The following is a 20,140-nucleotide window of genomic DNA, read 5'->3' on the forward strand; positions in this document are numbered from 1 at the left end:
CGTCTAACATTTGCTTAGATTTGAGTCTTAGCAGTGACGCAGGTGCACCGCGTCAGGGTAATACATGGCGCCCGTCCTTCTTATCTTTTAATGGCTCTCTTACAGTTGAAGACTCTGTGATGAGGGATGCAGCAATGGCTATGGTTGTAGCTAGGAATCTCATCACTCCTAGAGATAATAGGATACTTTCACGACGGTCCGATGAGTTAGCTGTTCAAGAGTCCCAAGCTCTCAGTGTCCAGTGTGCGAACTCTATTTCCAACATGGGCCAACGCTTACTTGTTCGAACTCGCCAAGTTGAATCATTGACAGCCGAGGTGGCAGCTCTTAATCAAGAGATTAGACAGCTCAAGCGCGAGAATAGAGAGTTGCATGTGCTTGCAAATAGTTATTCGTTGGGCATGAAGAAGAAGCTTGATCAGCTGCTGGACTCCGAAGGTTGGATTCAAAGTGACCATCGGAAGTTTGTGGATGTATTCCAGAGGCACTTTTTGCCTTCGTCATCTGGAGTTCGACCAAGTATTGAAGCTCCAAACAATCTATCTTCAGTGCCTCCCTCTTCTAGGGTTCCGCCGAGTACTGAAGCTTCACATAAGTGACATTTGTGAAGGCTCCTTTTTTTTTTTTTACGCACTTGTAAATTCTTAGAGATATCAATGGACATGCTTTATTTTATTCAGTATATTATGCTAAAACATATTTCTGACTAAGATGTATTACTTCCCTTTTTTTTTTCTTTTTTTTTTAGATGGTGCCTGATACACCCATTTCCTTTTAGATGGTGACTAATGCACTATTTTTTCACCCTTTTTTTTTAGACGGAAATTCGTCGTCCTCCCCCTACTTTATTCCTTTCAATCATTCTGTCTCCACCACCATTTTGCCTTTTTTTTTTCTTTCTTGACTTGCTAACAGTAGCTTGCACTTTCTTTTTGTGTGTGTACATAATCATATTTTCCCAGTGCACCATCCCATCACCTCTCATTTTGGTTTTCTTTCCCAGGCATGGGTGGTCGTTTGCATAGTCACTGTTATTCGCACAGTCACGGACCTGCATTTGAATAGTCACCGCATTTCATTTGCTTCTCCGGAGACCATTATTTGCACAGTCACTACACTGATTTTTATTTTTATTTTTTATGATTTATATATATATATATATATATATGTGTGTGTGTGTGCGCGCGCTGCATCGGATGAAAGGCGGCCACCTGCAGCGAGAAAGGAGAAGCTGGAGGTACTGAGGCGGTGCAAAGCGTCGAGCTTCACGATCGGCTAGTCATTTGACAGCGGTCGTTGGAGTTCTTCTTCGATTCAAATGCAGCAGCAGAGGTAATAAGACGGATGAGGTCTTTGGGTGTGAGTTGACAAACTTTGGTTTTGTTAATCACATTCACATGCAGCAACAAAGGCAAGCAGATGTGAGTTGACAAACTTTGTTTTTCGTTAATCACATTCACAAGCAGCAGCAACCATGGCAGAGGTGCAGAAGCAGCTGGAACTTGAGGCAGAATCTAAGGCATCAAGCTTCACGACCGGCTAGTCGTTTGACAGCAGTCACTGAAATTCTTCTCGCCCCTAGAGATAGCAGGATGCACAGGAGCTGGAGGAAGATATGCAGTAGGCTGAGCTGGAGCGAAGCATCCTCGCTGGGTAGAAGGAGTGGGAGAGCTAAATGGTGATGAAGAGTCCTGCTTGTGACTAGCTGTTGTGACAATGGCTACTCTTTTGCTCACTGTTGTGGATGAATGAGGGCTTCGCATGCTGCAAGGGAAGAGTCTTGGTGCTGGAGCTTGACGTCCTGGAGAAGCGTGGTTGATTCGAGCATCAAGCCCAACTCGGAAACTGACGGCGGGGAGCAAAAACGAAGGTGAAGCAGCAGCCTGTTCATCCTTGACCATGGGAGATCAAACTTTGAGCCACCTTAAACCATCCCTTACTGACAGCATAATGAAGGGCAGGTCAACCGCCGTCCATCTTCATCCGTGCTGTTTATCACACTTGTTAATTCATCAGCATCAAACATCAGCTTCACTACCTCAGAGCGACCTGAAGAGACAGCGACGCGAAGGAGTGAGAGATGAGGTGGAAGAGTAGAGATAGCTGACTGATCCTCAGAGAGCATGTGCTTCTTCCTGCACACCTCGCCATCTTCCACTGATTTTCTGCTTCTTTTGTTGTTGACGTTTAGATTCATTACTTCTCTTCTTATCAGCTTTGGATCGCTCTAATTGATAAACCCTTTTCTGTAGTGGATCAAGGGGGTAGTCAGCCTCAAGCTTAAACTCTTGAACGCACCTTGTTACGGCTTTCAGTACAGCAAGCTCTTTTGCATTAACATCATCCTATGCACCAGTACCATCTCCTATGTTGTCCCCTTGTGAATTTCTCCTCAAGTCTTTCAAGTACGTCTTTAGAAGTGGCACAAGGGGATAACTTTCAGTAAGCTGGAAGACATGAATAAAGCGTACAACATCAATTTACTTCCCACCGCTAACCATTGATTCAACAAGACCTGGCATTTTGTGTGTTAAACCAAGAGAACGGTAGAGCTCAGGTGTCTGCCTGCGGTGAGCAACTGCAAGAACAAACTTGCAGAGTTCGTCTTTATCAAACTCAGAAGCAATCCTAAAAGTAGCGAGGAGCTGCAAGAATGCCTCTGCTTCCAATGAAATTCCATTGGCAGTATCAGTGCCGGCACTAGCCAACTTAGGCTTCCACTCATCAGCAATTGCTTTGGCTTGCTGCTTTTGTTATCCCCATCATCCACAGGTTTTGAAGTTGTTGGCTGGTGAATGACTTGTGCCTCAAAAATAGCAGCAACAGCTGCATTTTTTAACTCCTGCACTCGATCCAAAGGTCTTGCTCTTTAACAATAACAGCTGCCTCTCTCTCCGCAAGTGAAACACAGGTTTCAGCTTCCTGCTCCACAAATTTCTTCTCCTTGGCTTCAAACTCTTCAAAATTCTTCCTCAGTGTTGTCTCAAGGTTGCGGAAATGCTCTTCAATTTCTTCCCACTGAACCCGGTCTTCAGAAGTATCATTGTGTGCATTTAGTTCCAGTAATGCGTCATCAAGCTAATCGATTAAAGAGCTTGGTGCATCGCTTTCCAGAACTTGTTTCACATCAAACATGCAAATCTACACCTGAGAATGATTCACACAGAGCGCCTAAACAGGTCTGAGATGGAGAGGAAGTGATCTCACAGGTCGCGACTCTTGGAATTGCAGGTGGAATTTGATCGAACACTTGGCGTGCATAGTCGAGGCTGGAGAAGGAGGTCCGCTTGCTCCGAGTGTGCGCACTATGTCTAGTAGGTGGGGTTCTGGTGGAGTGAGGACGAAGAAGACTGGCGCCGCCGTCGTAACTGCTTCGATTCCGACATCTGATCTTGGAGCCCTTGGTGGCAGAGACAGGTTTAAGGTGGAGAGAAGGCAGAGAGGATCCTCGTTCAATTTTGATAATGGTCTGGACTGGTGTGAAAGTCTTTGTAGTGGTTGGCCTTGTCGTCGAGCTTGCAGAGGGAGAAGACGGAGGTTGTGTTACCGTTGACTGTGCACTGCCCGCTGCTACTTGCTATGCTTGCTGCCATGGCTGTGTTCTGCGAGGCTTAGGCTGAAGCAAATCAGCGGAGGAGAAGAGCAACTTCGAAGGGGACGAGTTGCCGCCGTTCGTAGTAGTGGACATCGAAGGCGTTTGCAGAGGAGAAAGAAGGTTGCTGCAGGGCGTTGAGCTGCTGCGGCTGTTGTTCTCACGGCGTTGAAGAAGGATCTCGGAGAAGGTGAGAGGATGAGCACAGGAAGAAGACGGATGTGGTGCAGGATCTGTTAGATGGTGGTGTGATGGGAGATCCGACTGGACCTAGCAGAAAGATTGAAGCCTGTGTCTTTGGAGGGACATGGCCTAGCGTGGGCTGTGGCCTGGATTTGGAGGGAGAAGACCCAATTGTTGTTTTTGACGATGTTGATATCGACAAGGCTGCTGAGTAGGCTACCGTCGGTATTTTTTGGACCAGGACGACTTCTTTTGATGGGCTTGCCACAGATTGGGCCTGGTGTTGCTTTGGGGTCCATATATATATATATATATATATATATATATATATATATATATATGTTTCTCTTTCTCTTTTTCTTTTTCTTTTTTTTAAATACATAATAACATATGTATTCTTTTTTTTTTTCAAAGAAACTATAATTTAATTTTGTACAAAGGAAATTGCAAATAAATTTGTAATAAAATTGACCTTCATCAATGATACTTTAATAAAGCCTTTTTTTTTTTTGAATGTGACTGAACGCGAAATTGAATGTTCGAGCTGCCTACGTACCCTTCCAAAGAAGAGATCAAGTCAAAACGTAGTTCAAATGAGTGATGGTTTAATAGTGATTTTGATGATGATTTTGCCGTACACAGTTTATGCTCTTGCGGGCCAGGAGCGTTGGTTCGTGCGAACAAGGAGCATTGGTGCCATGTACAATTTAGGCTCATGCAGGTGAGGAGCTGTGGTGTTGGTTTGTCAAGCGATCCGGGAGAGTCGTTCCTCGCAATCTTCATAGCAAGGAGCCTTGACTGAGTAGTTGAATAAGTCTTTTGGGAAGAGGTCACGCATCGCGATGGGGATGGATGATCTTCGTGTCAAAGTTTCATTATCTCCAACACTTTCACATTATTCTAGAGGTTGACAGAAGCTGCTTTGCCCCCTTTCCCATTGGTGAACTTGTGGAATAGATGGTTGCTGCCTGGAGAGGCGTTCCTCGCAATTTTTATAGCAAAGAGCCTTGACCGAGTAGCTGAATAATTTTTTGAGGAAGAAGAGATCGCGCATGGTCGATCTTTGTGTCGAAATTTCCTCATCTTCAACACTTTCACATTACTTTGGAGGTTGGCGAAATCTGCTTTGCCCCCTTTCCGATTGGTGCACTTGTGGAGAAGACATATGCTTCTTGTGTAGTTTCTTCGGAGTGACATGAGTCAATCTTTCAACTTCACTCGGCTTGACTGGCATGGTTTTGGAGCATGCCCCCAGCGATTGAGGTGAAGATTTTGAGTTGACAGAGCCGGAAGTGACGTCTTCTTCTGGGATTTCGTCTTCTTTGTCTTCTTATGCCTCCTCTTCAATGACGTCCTCTTGGGTTTGTTGGCATAAAGATTGGTCGGTGTAGATGATGGTGCGCCTCCTTACCTTTAGTGGTCATTTTGTGTTAACCTCCAAAGTTGCTTGGCGCTTCATCCTTGAAGGAATTGAGCTTCGAATATCGCCTTTTTCTGCTAGCCTGTCGAGCTTTTCTTCCTTTGACGTTGTCTCTCTATTTCTAGAAAACTTCCTGTTGTCTTCAAGTCTTTCCAAAGTCGACCGACGAGAAGGAGAGCTGGCCGTGTGGCTTTGCTTCTTAGGTTTTGACAACCTTTCAAAAACAGAGCTTTGGGATGTTGGCCTATTAAGCCTCTTAAAGACGGAGGTTCGGTTTTGACCACCAATGCGATCAAGTGCTGACGTTCTGGGTCTTGAACGATTCATCCTATCGAAGACTGACATCCGAGAGGCGGACTTAGGCTCATCTTGATCTTGTTTAATGCTCACGCTGATGTGTTGAGTGCTAGCATTTTTTGCTTTGCTTGAAATCTTCACGGGTGTATTTGGTGTGAAGCCAAGTCCAGCTTTGTCGTTGTTAACTCCGTAACCATGCTTCTTCAACTTCTTTTGAGTCTCGGTGAGGTCACGTTCTTTATTGTTGACGGTGTTTGAAACCTTTTTTCCAAGATTCGAGGAAGAAGCGAAGTCGTACCCAGCTTTCGACATGAGTTTGTAGGCGTTTGGATCAAAACCTTCTTCGGTCCTCTTAGTTGGGAGAAAGCTTGGTTCCACCCCCTTTGGTAGAGTTTTTATGAAGTCTTGTGGTAGTCTTGCAACCTTAGCGTCGCCTAGCTGTGTCAGAGGCAAAACTGCATTCGTCTTGAGCAACTTTACATTATCCATATGTCGTTGTGCGTCGGCTTTGCTTGCTCCAATTTCGAACGGAGATTGACCATTCTTTCTTCTAGACATCGGAATGTATTGGAAGACGGGTGTGTTTGGTCCATTTGAGGGTGTCCTACTCCCTTTGGTTGTTGCAGGTTTAGTAAGCTCATTATCGTTCTTGCTTGAAGACGGCATGGCTTCTCCTTCTTGCTTCTTGGGCATGGCTTGCCACTCCTTCTTTTTAGGTGTTGTTTTGCCCATGGATTTGATCTCTTTTGGAAGAGCTTCGGGCACCATGTCTTCATCCATGTAGAACTTGGCGTCTGCAAAATGTGATTCAGCTTCGCTGAATGGTTTGGTGTCGCCATAGATCACCTTCATTCCTTCTCGGTAGAATTTTAAGCATTGGTGGAGGGTGGATGGTACTACTCCATTTTCGTGGATCCAAGGCCTTCCTAGGAGCAAGCTGTAGGAGGTTCTTGCATCAATCACGTGGAATATTGTGCTTGATTTGAGTTCACCAATGGTCATTTCCACTCGGATCATGCTCATCGCCCTTTGTCCTCCTTGGTTAAAACCCTGGATTAGCAGACGGCTTAGAGACAGTTCATCCACCTTGATGCCGATTGTGGTCATTGTTGACTTTGGCATGATGTTTATGGCCGATCCACCATCCACAAGCATGCAGTTGACTTTGTGCTCCCTTACGTACCCAGAGATGAAGAGATGACGGTTGTGAGGCTTTGATCCCAGCAGTAAGTCTTCGTCAGTGAAGTTGATTGCGTCCTGGACTTTCCAAGACCGCTGCTAGTGCTCTTCGCATCTTCTTTGGCAATCGTAGCGCTTCCTCTATGCTAAAGTGTGTTAGTAGACCTTCTTCGAGCGTGAGAGTTTTTTCTCCCTTAGTGGTGATAGTTTTGCCTTTTGAAGGTTCTTCCATTTCTACTTCGACCATGTGGCATGCAGCGATAGTGCACTGTTGGAAGAAGTCATTCGGGAAGTACTAGTGCAAGGAGATAGGAATGCGTGACTCTTGCTCCATAGGTTCCCCAGTATACGTTGGCTTATCAACTTTTACGTTTCTTTTGGGCTTCCTATTGTTGCAGCGACGGTGCTTTCTCACTTGTTCCACCTTTTGTCTTGTGGCTTGTGGTTTTGGTTTCCTTGTTTTTTGTAGGTCACCAATGTCCATCATTCTTCATCATCGGTATGTGCATCTTGTTCGTTTGCCCCGGCGATGGTTGCTCAGAAGGTATCGTGCAACTTGTGCATTGATAGGAATGGTCAAGTGTTGTTTGGAGAGGCACGGGATCGAAAGATCCAAATGCAATTGTAGTAGTATGTGTTACGGCCGTGTCTTTGAGGTCAAGCTCGATTCGCCCTTGTTGTGCTAGCTTCATGATGAGCTCTTTGAGGACGAAACACTTACCCACAAGATGGTTCACGATTTGATGGTACTTGCAGTATTTATGATCGTTTATGCGATTCATTTCTTCAGGCCGCTTGCATTCGGGTAGCTCGATTACCTTATTTTCCAGCAAGTCGTCTAACATTGCATCCATGTCTGAGTCAGGAAAAAGGTACGCCTTCTGCTCCAATTCCCTCATGGTGCTTTTGTACCTTTCTTGGGTGCGAGGAGGCTCACTTCTCTTTATCTCCTTTGCTTTGGTTTTGGTGGAGATCTTGATAGGGGCGAAGGTGGTCTTGACGAGCACAGTGATGACGGTGAACGCTTCTTTGGGGGGTTTCTTCCCAGTCTTGTCTACATTTGGGGAGAACACCTTATCTTTTTTTAAGTCGGTGATTGGCTCTTTCTTCCCGTGATGGGCAATACTTAGCTCCATGTCGTGGGCACGGGTGGCTAACTCTTCAAATATCCGTGGTTTGATGCCTTGAATGATATAGTGTAACCCCCATTGCATGCCTTGGACGCACATCTCGATTGAAGAGATCTCCGAGAGCCTGTCCTTGCAGTCGAGGCTTAGATTGCGCCATCGGTTGATGTAGTCCATGACTGGCTCATCCCTCCATTGCTTCGTGCTCGTCAGCTCTAGCATGCTCACAGTGCGGCGGGTGCTGTAGAAGCGGTTGAGGAATTCCTTTTCCAATTGCTCCCAACTGTTGATAGACTCAGGCTCTAGGTCCATGTACCACTCAAAGGCATTTCCTTTCAGCGAGCGTACAAACTGCTTAGCGAGGTAATCTCCTTCTGTCCCCGCGTTGTTGCAAGTCTCAATGAAATGGGCGACGTGTTGCTTCGGGTTTCCCTTTCCATCGAACTGCATGAACTTTGGTGGCTGATAACCCCTCGGCATCTTCAAAGCGTCAATTTTCTTGGAGTAGGGTTTTGAGTATAGTACGGAGTCATGTGAACTTCTTTCGTATTATGCCTTGATGGTGCTGGCGATCATCTCCTGCAACTGCTGGATAGAGAGAGATCCCATGAGTGCCGCTGATTGGTCTAGCTTTAGTTTCTCTTCGAATTTCTCCACAAGAGGCTCTTCATCCTCGTCGTTTCCCTTCTTGACTAGATTATCCCCTTGCTCGACTTTCACGTCGGGCTTTACATCTAGTTAGTTGACGAGTGCGGCGATTTGCTGGTCTTTTTCTTCCACAATCCGTGTTTGCCTTGCGATCGCTTCATTCATATGAGCCAACTGCTTATCGATTGAAGTCGCTCCAGTAGTCATGACTTGCATGGCTGAGTTGCCACTTGAGTCGGCATCGGAAAACATGGAACCAGAGTACTTCTTTGGGCTTTCCTTCCTTGGCGCCCTTAGCGAGGCCAGGATGATCACAGGTTCGTGCCTCAGGTGCTCTTGTTCCTTCGGCGGAGTTGATGCAGGGGTGGAAGAGGCGGCAAAAAGAGCTCTTGCCTTGCTTCGAGTTGTGATGCCCGAAGTGACACCGCCTGCGGTGATGACGCTCTTGTTCCTTGCATTGGCAGCGAGAACAACTTGAGCCTTCTTTGATGCCATTTGTGCTTTTTGCGGATTCAAAGATAGAGATGAGAGTTAGAGATTATCCCACCGGGCGTGCCAAATTTATAAACACGAAAATTCCTGAGATGAACGAGACAAGAACACGTGTACAAAATAATATTTGTATTGATGATTTAGGGGTTACAATCTCTTCTACAAATTTAGCCTTTGATTCTATCTTTGTAATGGGTGGATTTGATGTTGTTGGTCCAAAGGGCCATCGGGGCTTGATCTTGGGATAAACAGTTGTGCGGATTTGTTGACGTCGTTGATCCAAAGGGCCGTCGGGGCTTGATCTAGGGATGAACGAATGATGAATGATGAACACTTTCTTCAAGGGCCGTCGGGGCTTGATCTTGAATTAGTGGAAGTTCTTCAAGGGCCGTTAGGGCTTGATTTTGAATGAGGATTTGACGAAGAACGAAGAGAGCTTTCTTGATCCTTCGGGATTTGCTTGGGAGCTTTGGAGTTTCAAAGCTTCAAAGTTGTGGTGTAAGGTGAATTGGTTATGAATTGGTGTCTCAAAATGAATGTCTTGGCCTCCTATTTATAGAATTCCAAAACTTTATTTTTTGGATTTAAATAATCAGATGAAATAAATCATTTCTGCCCAGTGTTGACACGTGTCATGTTTGATAACTTTTCTGATGATTCTCGATTTTTTGTTGAGTCACATGCTATGTGTAAAATTTATGTGACACATGAACGTTGAAATTTTAATTATTGATCAATATTTATTTCACCGAAATTTCGATGTCTACAAAGTCATTGCAACTATATTAATTAGTTTAATTACAAAATTCCATCCAAGTTGTTATTGCTACTCTAGCACATACTACTTTTTTTATCATCAAGACCTCAGTCATTGGTGCTGTCTAGACTTATTGTTTGTCTAAGGGATTGACTAATGGCTAGGGATAGGAATTATGTACATTGAGTTCACATATAATCCAAGTCTCAAAACTCTACATCTAAGTTTAAATCTTCATCCGTAATTTAGATTAATTTAGTATACTCCCTCATATGCGTTCTAAACATGAGTGCATATTTACTTTTTAATGTGAACTTCTCATGTTCCCCGTGATTCTAATACTACTTCTGAGTTCATGTTTTTGGCATTGTCAATATCTCGTTTGTGTGAAATCTATAAGTCTAGGGACCTCGTATTGTGACTAATGCAGAAAAACCAAGGGAGTCTTGAGGAGACGGGGGATGATAACTTGGGATTCATTCAACCAGGGGCAACGAAGCTCGCTCACGTCGCTAATCGTGGATTCGCTCACACGACCAAACCAAATGCTTGATTTTAGAAGGAGAAATCACTCTCTTCAAATGCACAAGTCAAATACAATTTTAATTCATTACAGTCTCCTTTCTCAAGGGTTTAATACATATATTTATAAGGAATACAACACAATGAAACTCTAGTCCGAATTTGACTTTTGTTCTACCCAAAAATATTTAAAATGTTCTTATATGACTACTTAATTATTTGTGTTGCTCTAAAACTCAATTAAATATATTTGATGATTTCAATACGCATGAGACTCTTGGTAGATTCCAATACATGCATGAGAGCTTTGGTTACTGCATCATTCTCCTCTTCTAGTCGAGTTTAAATATTTGTTGACTCCATTATAATCTTGAAACTGGTTTTTACCTTTCCATGCGAATAAGTACTTGGAATATTTTCTTATTCTTGAAGTGTTGTAATCCAACTAATATCAATCTTCATTTGATTGACTAAATCAAGTAAAACTTGAGAAGCCTTCCAATTAAAAATATCAAAACCAATAAAATCAACGTATTCATAAGTAGCATCTTCCTTCATATCAACAATATCTTGGAATTTGATATCTCCCACTTCAGCAACGTCACCAACTTCCTTCAAAGATTCGAGAGATGAAAACCCTTCTTCTCTCCCACTGAAACTTTTGTTATTACTCAAGTTAAAACCATCACAAATTTCACAATTACTCAAGCAACGATCAAATAAGGGAGGCATACTCAAATGAATTAAAGATGAAGCCTCAATATTTTCACACCCATAATTTGAACTAAGATAATCCAAACTAACCATATCTTGTGCCACTTCATTGTAAAATGCTGAACAAAAATCTCCTTCTTCAATTGACTCAAACCACAAAGCGTAAAAAGGTCAACACATTGCAAACAAATGCCTCCCTCCCCTTCGAAAACCACAACGCCTCGTCGTCGATTTTCGATGCGAGAAATTTGATTGGTGAGATGTCGATGCATCCTCTTAATCTCTTCCATGTCGTCATCAACAAACTTGTTATAAACTGGTGGAGAATTCCAATCAACCAATTTAATCTCTTCAACCATTTGATGTTCAATCAAATGAAAAATATCAGCCATGATCTTCTAATGCAGCAGAAAACCTGCTCTGATGCCACTTAATGCAAGAAAAACCAAGGGAGTCTCGGGGAGACAGGGGATGATAACTTGGGATTCGCTCAACCAGGGGCAACGGAGCTTGCTCACGTTACTAATCGTGGATTCGCTCACATGACCAAGCCAAATGCTTGATTTTAGAAGGAGAAATCACTCTCTTCAAATGCACAATGCAAATACAATTTTAATTCATTACAGTCTCCTTTCTCAAAGGTTTAATACATATATTTATAAGGAATACAACACAATGAAACTCTAGTCCGAATTGGACTTTTGCTCTACCCAAAAATATTTAAAATGTCCTTATATGACTACTTAATTATTTGTGTTGCTCTAAAACTCAATTAAATATATTTGATGTTTCCAATACGCATGAGACTCTTGGTAGATTCTAACACATGCATGAGAGCTTTGGTTACTACATCAGTGACTATTGATGAATGCAGGATTCAGAAAAAGGTCTAACTTGATTTTTATCGTGATTGTAACTACTTTTATGTTGCATTACAAATTTAAATATGTTACAACACACGTGTTTTATTTATAAATAGTATACCTTAAAATGTAAACTTACTATCTACATATTTTAATAAATAGATTAGTAAAATCTGAACCACATTAAGTTATTTATTTATTTATTTTTCATAACTTCCAATACTACTGCATCCTTCCACTGCTACTTTTTGTGCTGGCTATGTTGCTGCCGTACCATTGAGTTGACCACGTTTCATGAAATTTTTTAGCCTAAAATAAAATAAAGGATATATCATCAATAGAAAATAGGGAATTTTAATGAAATATTTTTGGTGTTGTTCACTTTTAACGATAATGACATTTTTACTCTAAAAAGTTACTCATGGTACTATTTATCTACAACATTTTTTTGTATTTTTGATTAAAATTCGAAGTTTTCAAATCATTTTCATTAGTTTTTCTTATAAAATATACACGTTAAATCAATACTTAATTAATAATTTAATAATTAATAACCATTTCCAAAATTTAATTTAAATAATTAACCTTCCTCGCAATACTCCTTCATAAATACGACGAGTTTTCCATCAAATCTACCTCGTTCCAATTCTGCGAAGATAGAGACAACAATGTAGCAAAATTCCCGTACATAGTGTCGTGTTTCCATGCAGTGCATATCCTGCCACGATGGTCCAGGTCACGTGGACACGTGTCATAACGTCGGTCTGGAGCTACCCAGGTTTTTGTGGTGGCTGTAAGAGCAACCCAAATGAGAGCTTTATCCTCAATAAGGCTGGGGGCGTTTGTTTGCCCTCACTAAGTGGGACTGGACTGGACTGGACTAGCTGTTAGTCTAATACTGTGTTTGTTTCATGCTGGGACTAACATTAATGAGACTAAAGGGGACTAGCATGGACAAAACCCTTCACTAAGAGGTCTTAGCGAGACCCCCCAATAACCATGGGACTAGCTAAGACTATCCTCTCTCGTCCTCGTCATGCTCAACAACCACTCCCGATAGACTCCTCGTCATCTCCGGTCACCGAGATTATAATAAAATATTAATAATTTATATATTAAATAATATAATATTAGAATTTGTTATTATCCGCTTCTTAGTCCAACACTGCACCAAACGCTTCACTAAGTTAGTCCAGCTTAATCTAGTCTAAGCCAGTCCAGCTTAGTCCTTGAAGCTAGTCCAGTCCGAGATAGTCTGGCGCAACAAACGCCCCCTTATAGCTTTAGCGAGAAATTTCATCCTTAATGAGTCAGAAAATGGGGCTAACAATTCATTTCTTGGGTAACATAAAATCAGGCTACATCGAGCCCCAAAAAACAGTGGGTCCCACAAAAAAAAGTAGCAACCCATGTGAGCAAAATTCTATCACTCTCCCTCCACTTGCGAATATACTTATATTCTCATTTTATTATTTTTTAATTATTTTTTCTTACTTTTCTTGCAATTTGGCTAATTAATGATTGTTAGAATTACAATTTCAAATTGATTTAACGTTCATGGGCATTGATGAGTGAAATTTTCAAATAATTTTTTTTCAAAATTGTATGATGCTAATTTACCAATTGGTGCTAGGTAAATTGTTGTGTTATACGTGAAAATCAAACTATTTCAGAGAGCGAAGTGGGGGTTTATTTCTTACAATGAATGAGATTGAGATAAGGGAATCTAATCCAACGAATAATTCATAAGTGATGAAATCTAACTTTGTCACAATTTGAACTTTTTAGGTTGAAGGATTCATAAAAAAAATTTAAGATAACACGTCCAAAAATCAACTTAAGAAAAGCTAACACAAAAAAAAAAATCATTGTTTTATGACAACCAAAAGCGTTTGTGATTATGTTTGGTAAAATAAATTTAGTGGTGTGTGTTGTTCGTAAAACAATTTCTGAAGAAGTACTTTCAAATGCTTATCCATATACACACTTTATAAATTGAAGTACTTTCACAAAAATCGTCTTAAATATAGCCTAAATAATTCATTTAAACCAAGTTTGCACCAAGAAATAAAACTGAAACCAATTCAATTTTACAACATTTCCTCTTATTAGTTAATTATCGGTTCATGATTAGTAAATATGGAGAGAGAGACTCATTTCTCATGTCAAATATTCAAGCATGTAATGTTGCCGAGTCTTAATTGTCAATTAGATAATCATGTTCAGAATTTTGGCTTAAATATATATATATATATATATATAGAGAGAGAGAGAGAGAGGTGTCAAACGAATTAAGGTATGACTACGCCTGATTAGCTTAAAATTGGACCTAGCTCATAAGTTGAAAAGGGCTGGGTCGAGGTTATGCCCAACAAGGTCAACCCAACCTATTTACTAAGTGGGCCGACTGAAGCAGGACTCAAACACGCATAGGCTGACTTTAAACCGGTTGTTCTGTTTGACAACTCTATACACACCAGACAGAGAGTGATCCGAATTTCCAGTCTCAATATAAATTTTATGGAAGTTTTAACAAAATACTCTCTCGGGACTGTTCACTTTTAACAAAAAATCACATTTATACATTTTCCTGGTACTATTCACTATACCTTTAAAAAAGACTTTTCCTTAAAAGGGAAGTTTTTTTGGACTTTTCGTTAATTTTCCTAAATTTTATGTCACCAATTACCTTGTGTGTGTACAAAATGTTCTCTTGTGATACTGTTAATCTGAACCACTAAGCAAGTCGGTAGTGACTCTGAACAACTAATTGCTAAATGTTCAATTCAGATTCACAATCTGATAATATAAGAATTTGTTCGGTAACATAAGCATTTGTTTGCAATCATGTTTATTTATAATTATATACGAAATCACTGCATAAAGATCATATGAAAAGTAAATTCTGCTTGCTTCATACTATCCTGACTACTTCCTCGATCAACACTTACTAAAAGGCAAGATAAATCACAGAGCATAAATTAACTAGAGTGCAGAAAGATGGCCTTGCTCCACCAAAGAGTCAATGCAATCATCAAACATCTCCTGGATACTCTTGAACTTGAATCCTAGACTCTGCAACTTTGACGTGTCGAACTCATAATATGGTCTGCTTACTTGCTTCAACCTGAAAATTCCCATGTTAATTAAACTTCAAAACAACAGAGTATATATAAATTTCTTCTTGTTCAAGTTCATCTTCAAATGTTTCTACTTTATTACCATGTGGTAGATCAAATGTAGCTAGCTTATCAATTTCCGATTGCTGAACTTATCAAAATCAAACACCGATGACATACGAATCACACATTGATGACATAATCTTTTCAGCAATTGGGATTTGATCGATTTACCTTGTGGCAATAGGTAAGGAAGGATATCGCATGGATAATAAGGAAGCCAACTCATCGTTGTCCAAAACTGTTGAGCTACAAAGATATCGACCATGAGCACTTTCATGCTCATAAACTAAGATGTGACAGAGTGCAACATCATCAATGTGAACATATCCCATTCTTCCATACCATACGGTATCCCCTGCTTAATTGCTCAGGAAAAAAATAACCGTTTAAATTAAACCAAGATCAAAAAGTGAAAATCATGCGTAATCTACAGTGTATCGGTTTGATCTACATAAACCAGGCAGCAGCAGTAGTACCTTTAAGCAGGCTGAGTACCCGTGATGCAGTCAAGCATAGATCAGGTGACAAACTAGGTCCAATCACCCACGCAGGTAGAACAGTTACTAAATTGATCCCATTTTCTTTGCAAAAATCCCCCGCTGCCTTCTCGGCTAGAACTTTAGATAAAGGGTACCAGAGCTTTTGTAACAGGTACACACACGGCCAGATCAATAAAGCGAATCATGAAAGCATACATAATTTGTCAGTTAATCAGTTACTTGGTTACACACACACACACACACGTATATATATACAACATATAATGTACATGGCAAAAGAAAATATTGAGATTAAGAGATGTACTCGCAGAGATCAACATAAATCTGCAATGCTTTTGAATCTTATTAGAGAGCTATATATAAAAAGAGCAGAATTCAAAATTATTCTTAATTGTACCAGAAAAAAAATATTAACTACTGAAGATTTTATGTGAATTAGGTGATGAAAGCAACCTGAAGTCTCTGGCAGTGTTCCACAGAGCTCCAAGATGATTCATCCAGTTTTACACAGGATGCTAAATCTTCATCGGGTCTATTCCTTAGAGCTGTAGAAGATGAAGTGAGAACCACTCGCCTCAGAGATGGATTTTTCTTACACGAACGCAACACGTTCAAGGTACCCTCAATCGCTGGCTCCAAGACTTCTCTCTATATATGCACGACACAGAATAACAACATTCCTCAATTTGTGTGAAGGCTTAATAATTTGGGGGCCAGAAATTTGACATGTTATGCTATTAGACTATCAATCTGAACTATCAAGAGGGTGAACATTTGTTCAATGTACAATCCAGAGGGTGAACTTTTGTTCAATGTACAACCCAGACTATCAATCTGAACTATCGAGAGGGTGAACTTTTGTTCAATGTACAATCCAGATTGAAGATTTTGCAACCTCAAAAGGCCAAGTGTTCAGGAATCAGGATAAAAAAAAAATAAAAAAAAATCCCTAATTTTAAGGCATATATAGTCTCAGATAAGATGCAACATGCCTTTGGATCAGATGAAGGTTTCTTCAATACAGGGGAAGCAGAATGGAAGACACCATGGCATCCCAAGATTGCATCATCAAAGCTGCATTCTTTCATTAAATCAGCCTCCACCAATCTGAGTCTTTCTTTAGCTCCTTCCAGCTTCCATAAATGTGCCAACTTTTTCTGGTTTCCTTTGAATGCATTGCACAAACCAGAATATCATAATCTTATAAATATTCTGTGTGCAGATGTCTGTTATTTGTTAAAGGAAGAATTTTGGATCAATGACACAATAATAAGCTTTTTTATTAACAGGCATATTATCTACCATTGTCATCTACATATACCATTGATACAAAATCTGTCATTTAATAAAGAAATGCATTGCAGGCTTTGATCATGCAGATTGACGAGGGGATTACCTAGATCTCTGACGGTTCCAATTACATGATAGCCCGATAAGAGAAGCCGCTTTATAAGGCAAGATGCCAGATAGCCAGAAGCCCCCGTAACACAAACTTTGCCTTTGGATTCAAGTTTTTCATCCATCCCCTTCAAATCAGCAGCACTTTTCTACTGCAAGCCAAAATATATATTAATAACAAATGCAGATGGAAACAGGTTAGAAGAGATCGAATAGTTTATTGGGGCCATAAAACACCAACATGAGGTATTATTCATGAAGGTGAATTTCACCATCACTCGTTAAATTTTCTTTGTAATCTACTGGGTGAAATGTGTGTGTGTGTGTGTGGGGGGGGGGGGGGGGGGGGGAGCACATTGCTCTATCCTACTTGGCTACACCCAAATCTGTTGCTTTATAGTCTAATTGGTGTATTCAAATGTGTGCATTATAATTTATAGACTTTCAAACCGAACCGTCCAAACAAAATCCAAGCACTGAAATCACACGGCTGCAACCCATCAAATCTCTCCCTCTTCCTTTCACCCGACTGCCCTAATCCAACAAGAAAAAAAGAAAGTGATTTCCGCACACATTTTCCCTCCCCATCCGCACCAATGTATGTTCAAATCTTTGGAGTGAATAAATTAAAGGAGAACTAAGAATGAAATAAACAAGATTGTGCGGATATTCAATTTCTGCTCTTTTTTACATTCACTCACCAGCCAAATGCAAAGATTAGTAAATTACTTGTTTATGCTGACCTTATCTTTTTGCATTGGTTATGGAGGATTTAACGGGGCATATTCAAGATGATATTTTTTGGTGTATACTTTTTGCAGACGACGTTGATAGATGAAATACTGGAGGGAGTAAATACGAGGCTAAACTTTTGGCGGGAAGTGTTGGAACTAGAGGTCTTCGCCAAAGTAGGTCAAAGACAGAGAATATGGAGTACAAGTTTAGTGGAAATGGAGGTCCAAATGAAATAGGGGTGATGATTGGAGATCAGGAAGTATCAAAGAGTGAATGCTTTCGTTATTTTGCATCTATCTTGCAAAAGAACAGAAAATTGAATGAAAATCTCAACCATGAAGTGGAAGACTGCATAGGATGTGTCGTGTAACCGTCGTATGCCACTAAAGTTCAACAGAAAATTTAATAGGACGACAATAAGACCAGCAATGTTTTATAGCAAAAAATGTCGGGCAGTCAAACATCAACACGTGCAAAAAAATGAGTGTAGCGAGATGATAATGCTTTGTTAGATGTGTGGACACACGAAAAAGGATATGATTAAAAACGAGGAAATCCAAGGTAAAGTAGGAGCAGCTGCAATCAAAGATAAGATGTGACAAAATCGATTAAGGTGGTTTGGACATGTGAATCGAAGATCCACAGATACTTCAGTTAGAATATGTAAGACAGGGACTCAGGACAAAAAGAGTAAAGGAAGATCTAAAAAAACTTGGAAATAAACTTTTAACAAAAGACATAAAACACTTGAAGCTAACTGAAGATCTGACGCAAAACCTGGCATTTTAAGATTCATATGCTATTCTTATTTAGTAATCTATTAATAATCAAAACCCATCTCCTATTTCTCTTACAAAACTGGAGAACCAAAGAGTGGAAGAAAATATGTTTAATGGGTCAGATTGTTTATGTTTGCTAGTTTTTCTCCTATTTCTCATGAAAATTGGAGAACCAAAGAGCGGAAGTAAATATGTTAAATGGATCAGATTTTGTTTATGTTTGTAAGTTTTCAGATTGGATTAAGTTGGATTTCTTCCGAGAGAGAAAAGGTAGGGAGGAAATAAGATACCGAAGGGAAGAGACGAGAGAGAGGAAAACCAGACCTGGTTTGACCGTTTGAGGGCTCCAGCCGGCAGGAAAATGATGAGACCCAGTTGCGGAGAACCCAAGTGAAACATGTCAAGTTCAGAAGAGCAGCATACATTCTCATCTGGCAAAACCTGACGCCATCCAATCTGTTGGATTAGGATAATGCTTGGCATGGCCAGAATAGAATAAATATCTGTAAAGGGTGCTAAAAGAGAGGCTCTCATTTTTTCGTCTTCTTGTCGTCCAAAAATTATTTTAAAAAAATTGATTCCATTCAGAGCCAGCTTAGTTACACTATTTCGAACAAATCGACAATTATGATAATAAGTAATATGCATTTATCAAGACCACAACCACTCGATGGTAAGCAATCCCCTTCCCATCGTCAGCTAACTCTGTCTCTAATTTTATCAAGACTATGAGGATGAGTGAGATCCTTAGTCGACTTCATAGTTGCTCCATGCAATTAAAACGCAAGTAGAGGATTAATTGAAGAAGTGGGGTATCGAAACGACGTCAATTAGATGACCTGAGTACAGCCGAAACTATATATCAATGGGTATGAGAGAAAGAGAGAGAAAAAGAGTAAGGTTTCTTAAGGTAATTGAAATTGGTCTATGGTGTTTGATGAAGAGTTGGAATGGACACGAAGAAACTGACATCAAAGACGAGGAAAACGATGATTTCAACTTGGTTGGTGCCGTTGCGATGGCTTCAACTTGCTGGGCCCATGTTTTCATTCATTCTATTTTTCAGTTTTTTAATTGAAAATTAAAGTTTACATTGTTCTAATTTTTTGAATGAATCTAAAAAGTAAGAAAAATTAACACAAAAACAAAAACAAAAACAAAAGAATAAAAGAATAAAAGGTTAAAGATTGTCTTATTAGTTATTCTGCAAAAGGTTAGAGATGTCACTAAAACTATCGTTAAAAAATGGATAGAGAAATAGTATTGATGGGTACGAGAGAATTTTATAGATCACATGACATGTTAATCATTCACCCAAAACATCAAAATTCTACCATGCAACTGTTTTATTAGTTTGCTAGCAATTCAGTTTGATATCCATCTAGAAAGCTTGGAAGATAATTGTACATGCTACTTCTCACTTTCTTATTTGTCAAATGCTCCTTCGTGAAATCATAAGAGCAATTCCACCCATGGAGCCCTTCCCCCTGGCAATCCATTATTCAATCCACCCTATTAAACAGTAACTGCCTTAAATGAATAGTAACTACCATTAATGAACAGTAATTGCCATTTACATCTCCACCCTTGGAACCCTCCCCCCTGGCAATAAGCAATTAAAATAATAGTTTTTTTTTGTTTGTTTAAATAATAAATAACTCTCTCTCTCTCTCTCTCTCTCTCTGACACAAAAAACATAAAATATTGCAAAGCCCTCGGGCCACAGGCCCGTCGACTCCCCACCCCCCTTCG

General features: G+C 40.3%; 1 protein-coding gene and 1 pseudogene across 1 annotated transcript; both read right to left on the reverse strand.

The window, feature by feature from the left end:
• Positions 1 to 1,936: 1,936 nt before the first annotated feature.
• Positions 1,937 to 8,941, reverse strand: LOC126584362 (uncharacterized; annotated as a pseudogene).
• Positions 8,942 to 14,628: 5,687 nt separating this feature from the next.
• On the reverse strand, positions 14,629 to 18,879 carry LOC126585453 (tetraketide alpha-pyrone reductase 1-like). The gene is made up of 7 exons (XM_050249901.1): positions 18,713 to 18,879; positions 16,873 to 17,026; positions 16,469 to 16,641; positions 15,930 to 16,124; positions 15,453 to 15,615; positions 15,148 to 15,331; positions 14,629 to 14,921 (listed from the first exon to the last, which is right to left on the reverse strand). The coding sequence occupies exons 2-7, from the start codon at positions 16,997 to 16,999 to the stop codon at positions 14,780 to 14,782; spliced, it is 984 nt and encodes a 327-aa protein (XP_050105858.1). The 5' UTR covers positions 17,000 to 17,026; positions 18,713 to 18,879; the 3' UTR covers positions 14,629 to 14,779.
• Between the last annotated feature and the right edge of the window lie 1,261 nt (positions 18,880 to 20,140).

The sequence above is a fragment of the Malus sylvestris genome, chromosome 10 (assembly GCF_916048215.2).
Source record: "Malus sylvestris chromosome 10, drMalSylv7.2, whole genome shotgun sequence".
Taxonomy (NCBI): Eukaryota; Viridiplantae; Streptophyta; class Magnoliopsida; order Rosales; family Rosaceae; genus Malus; species Malus sylvestris.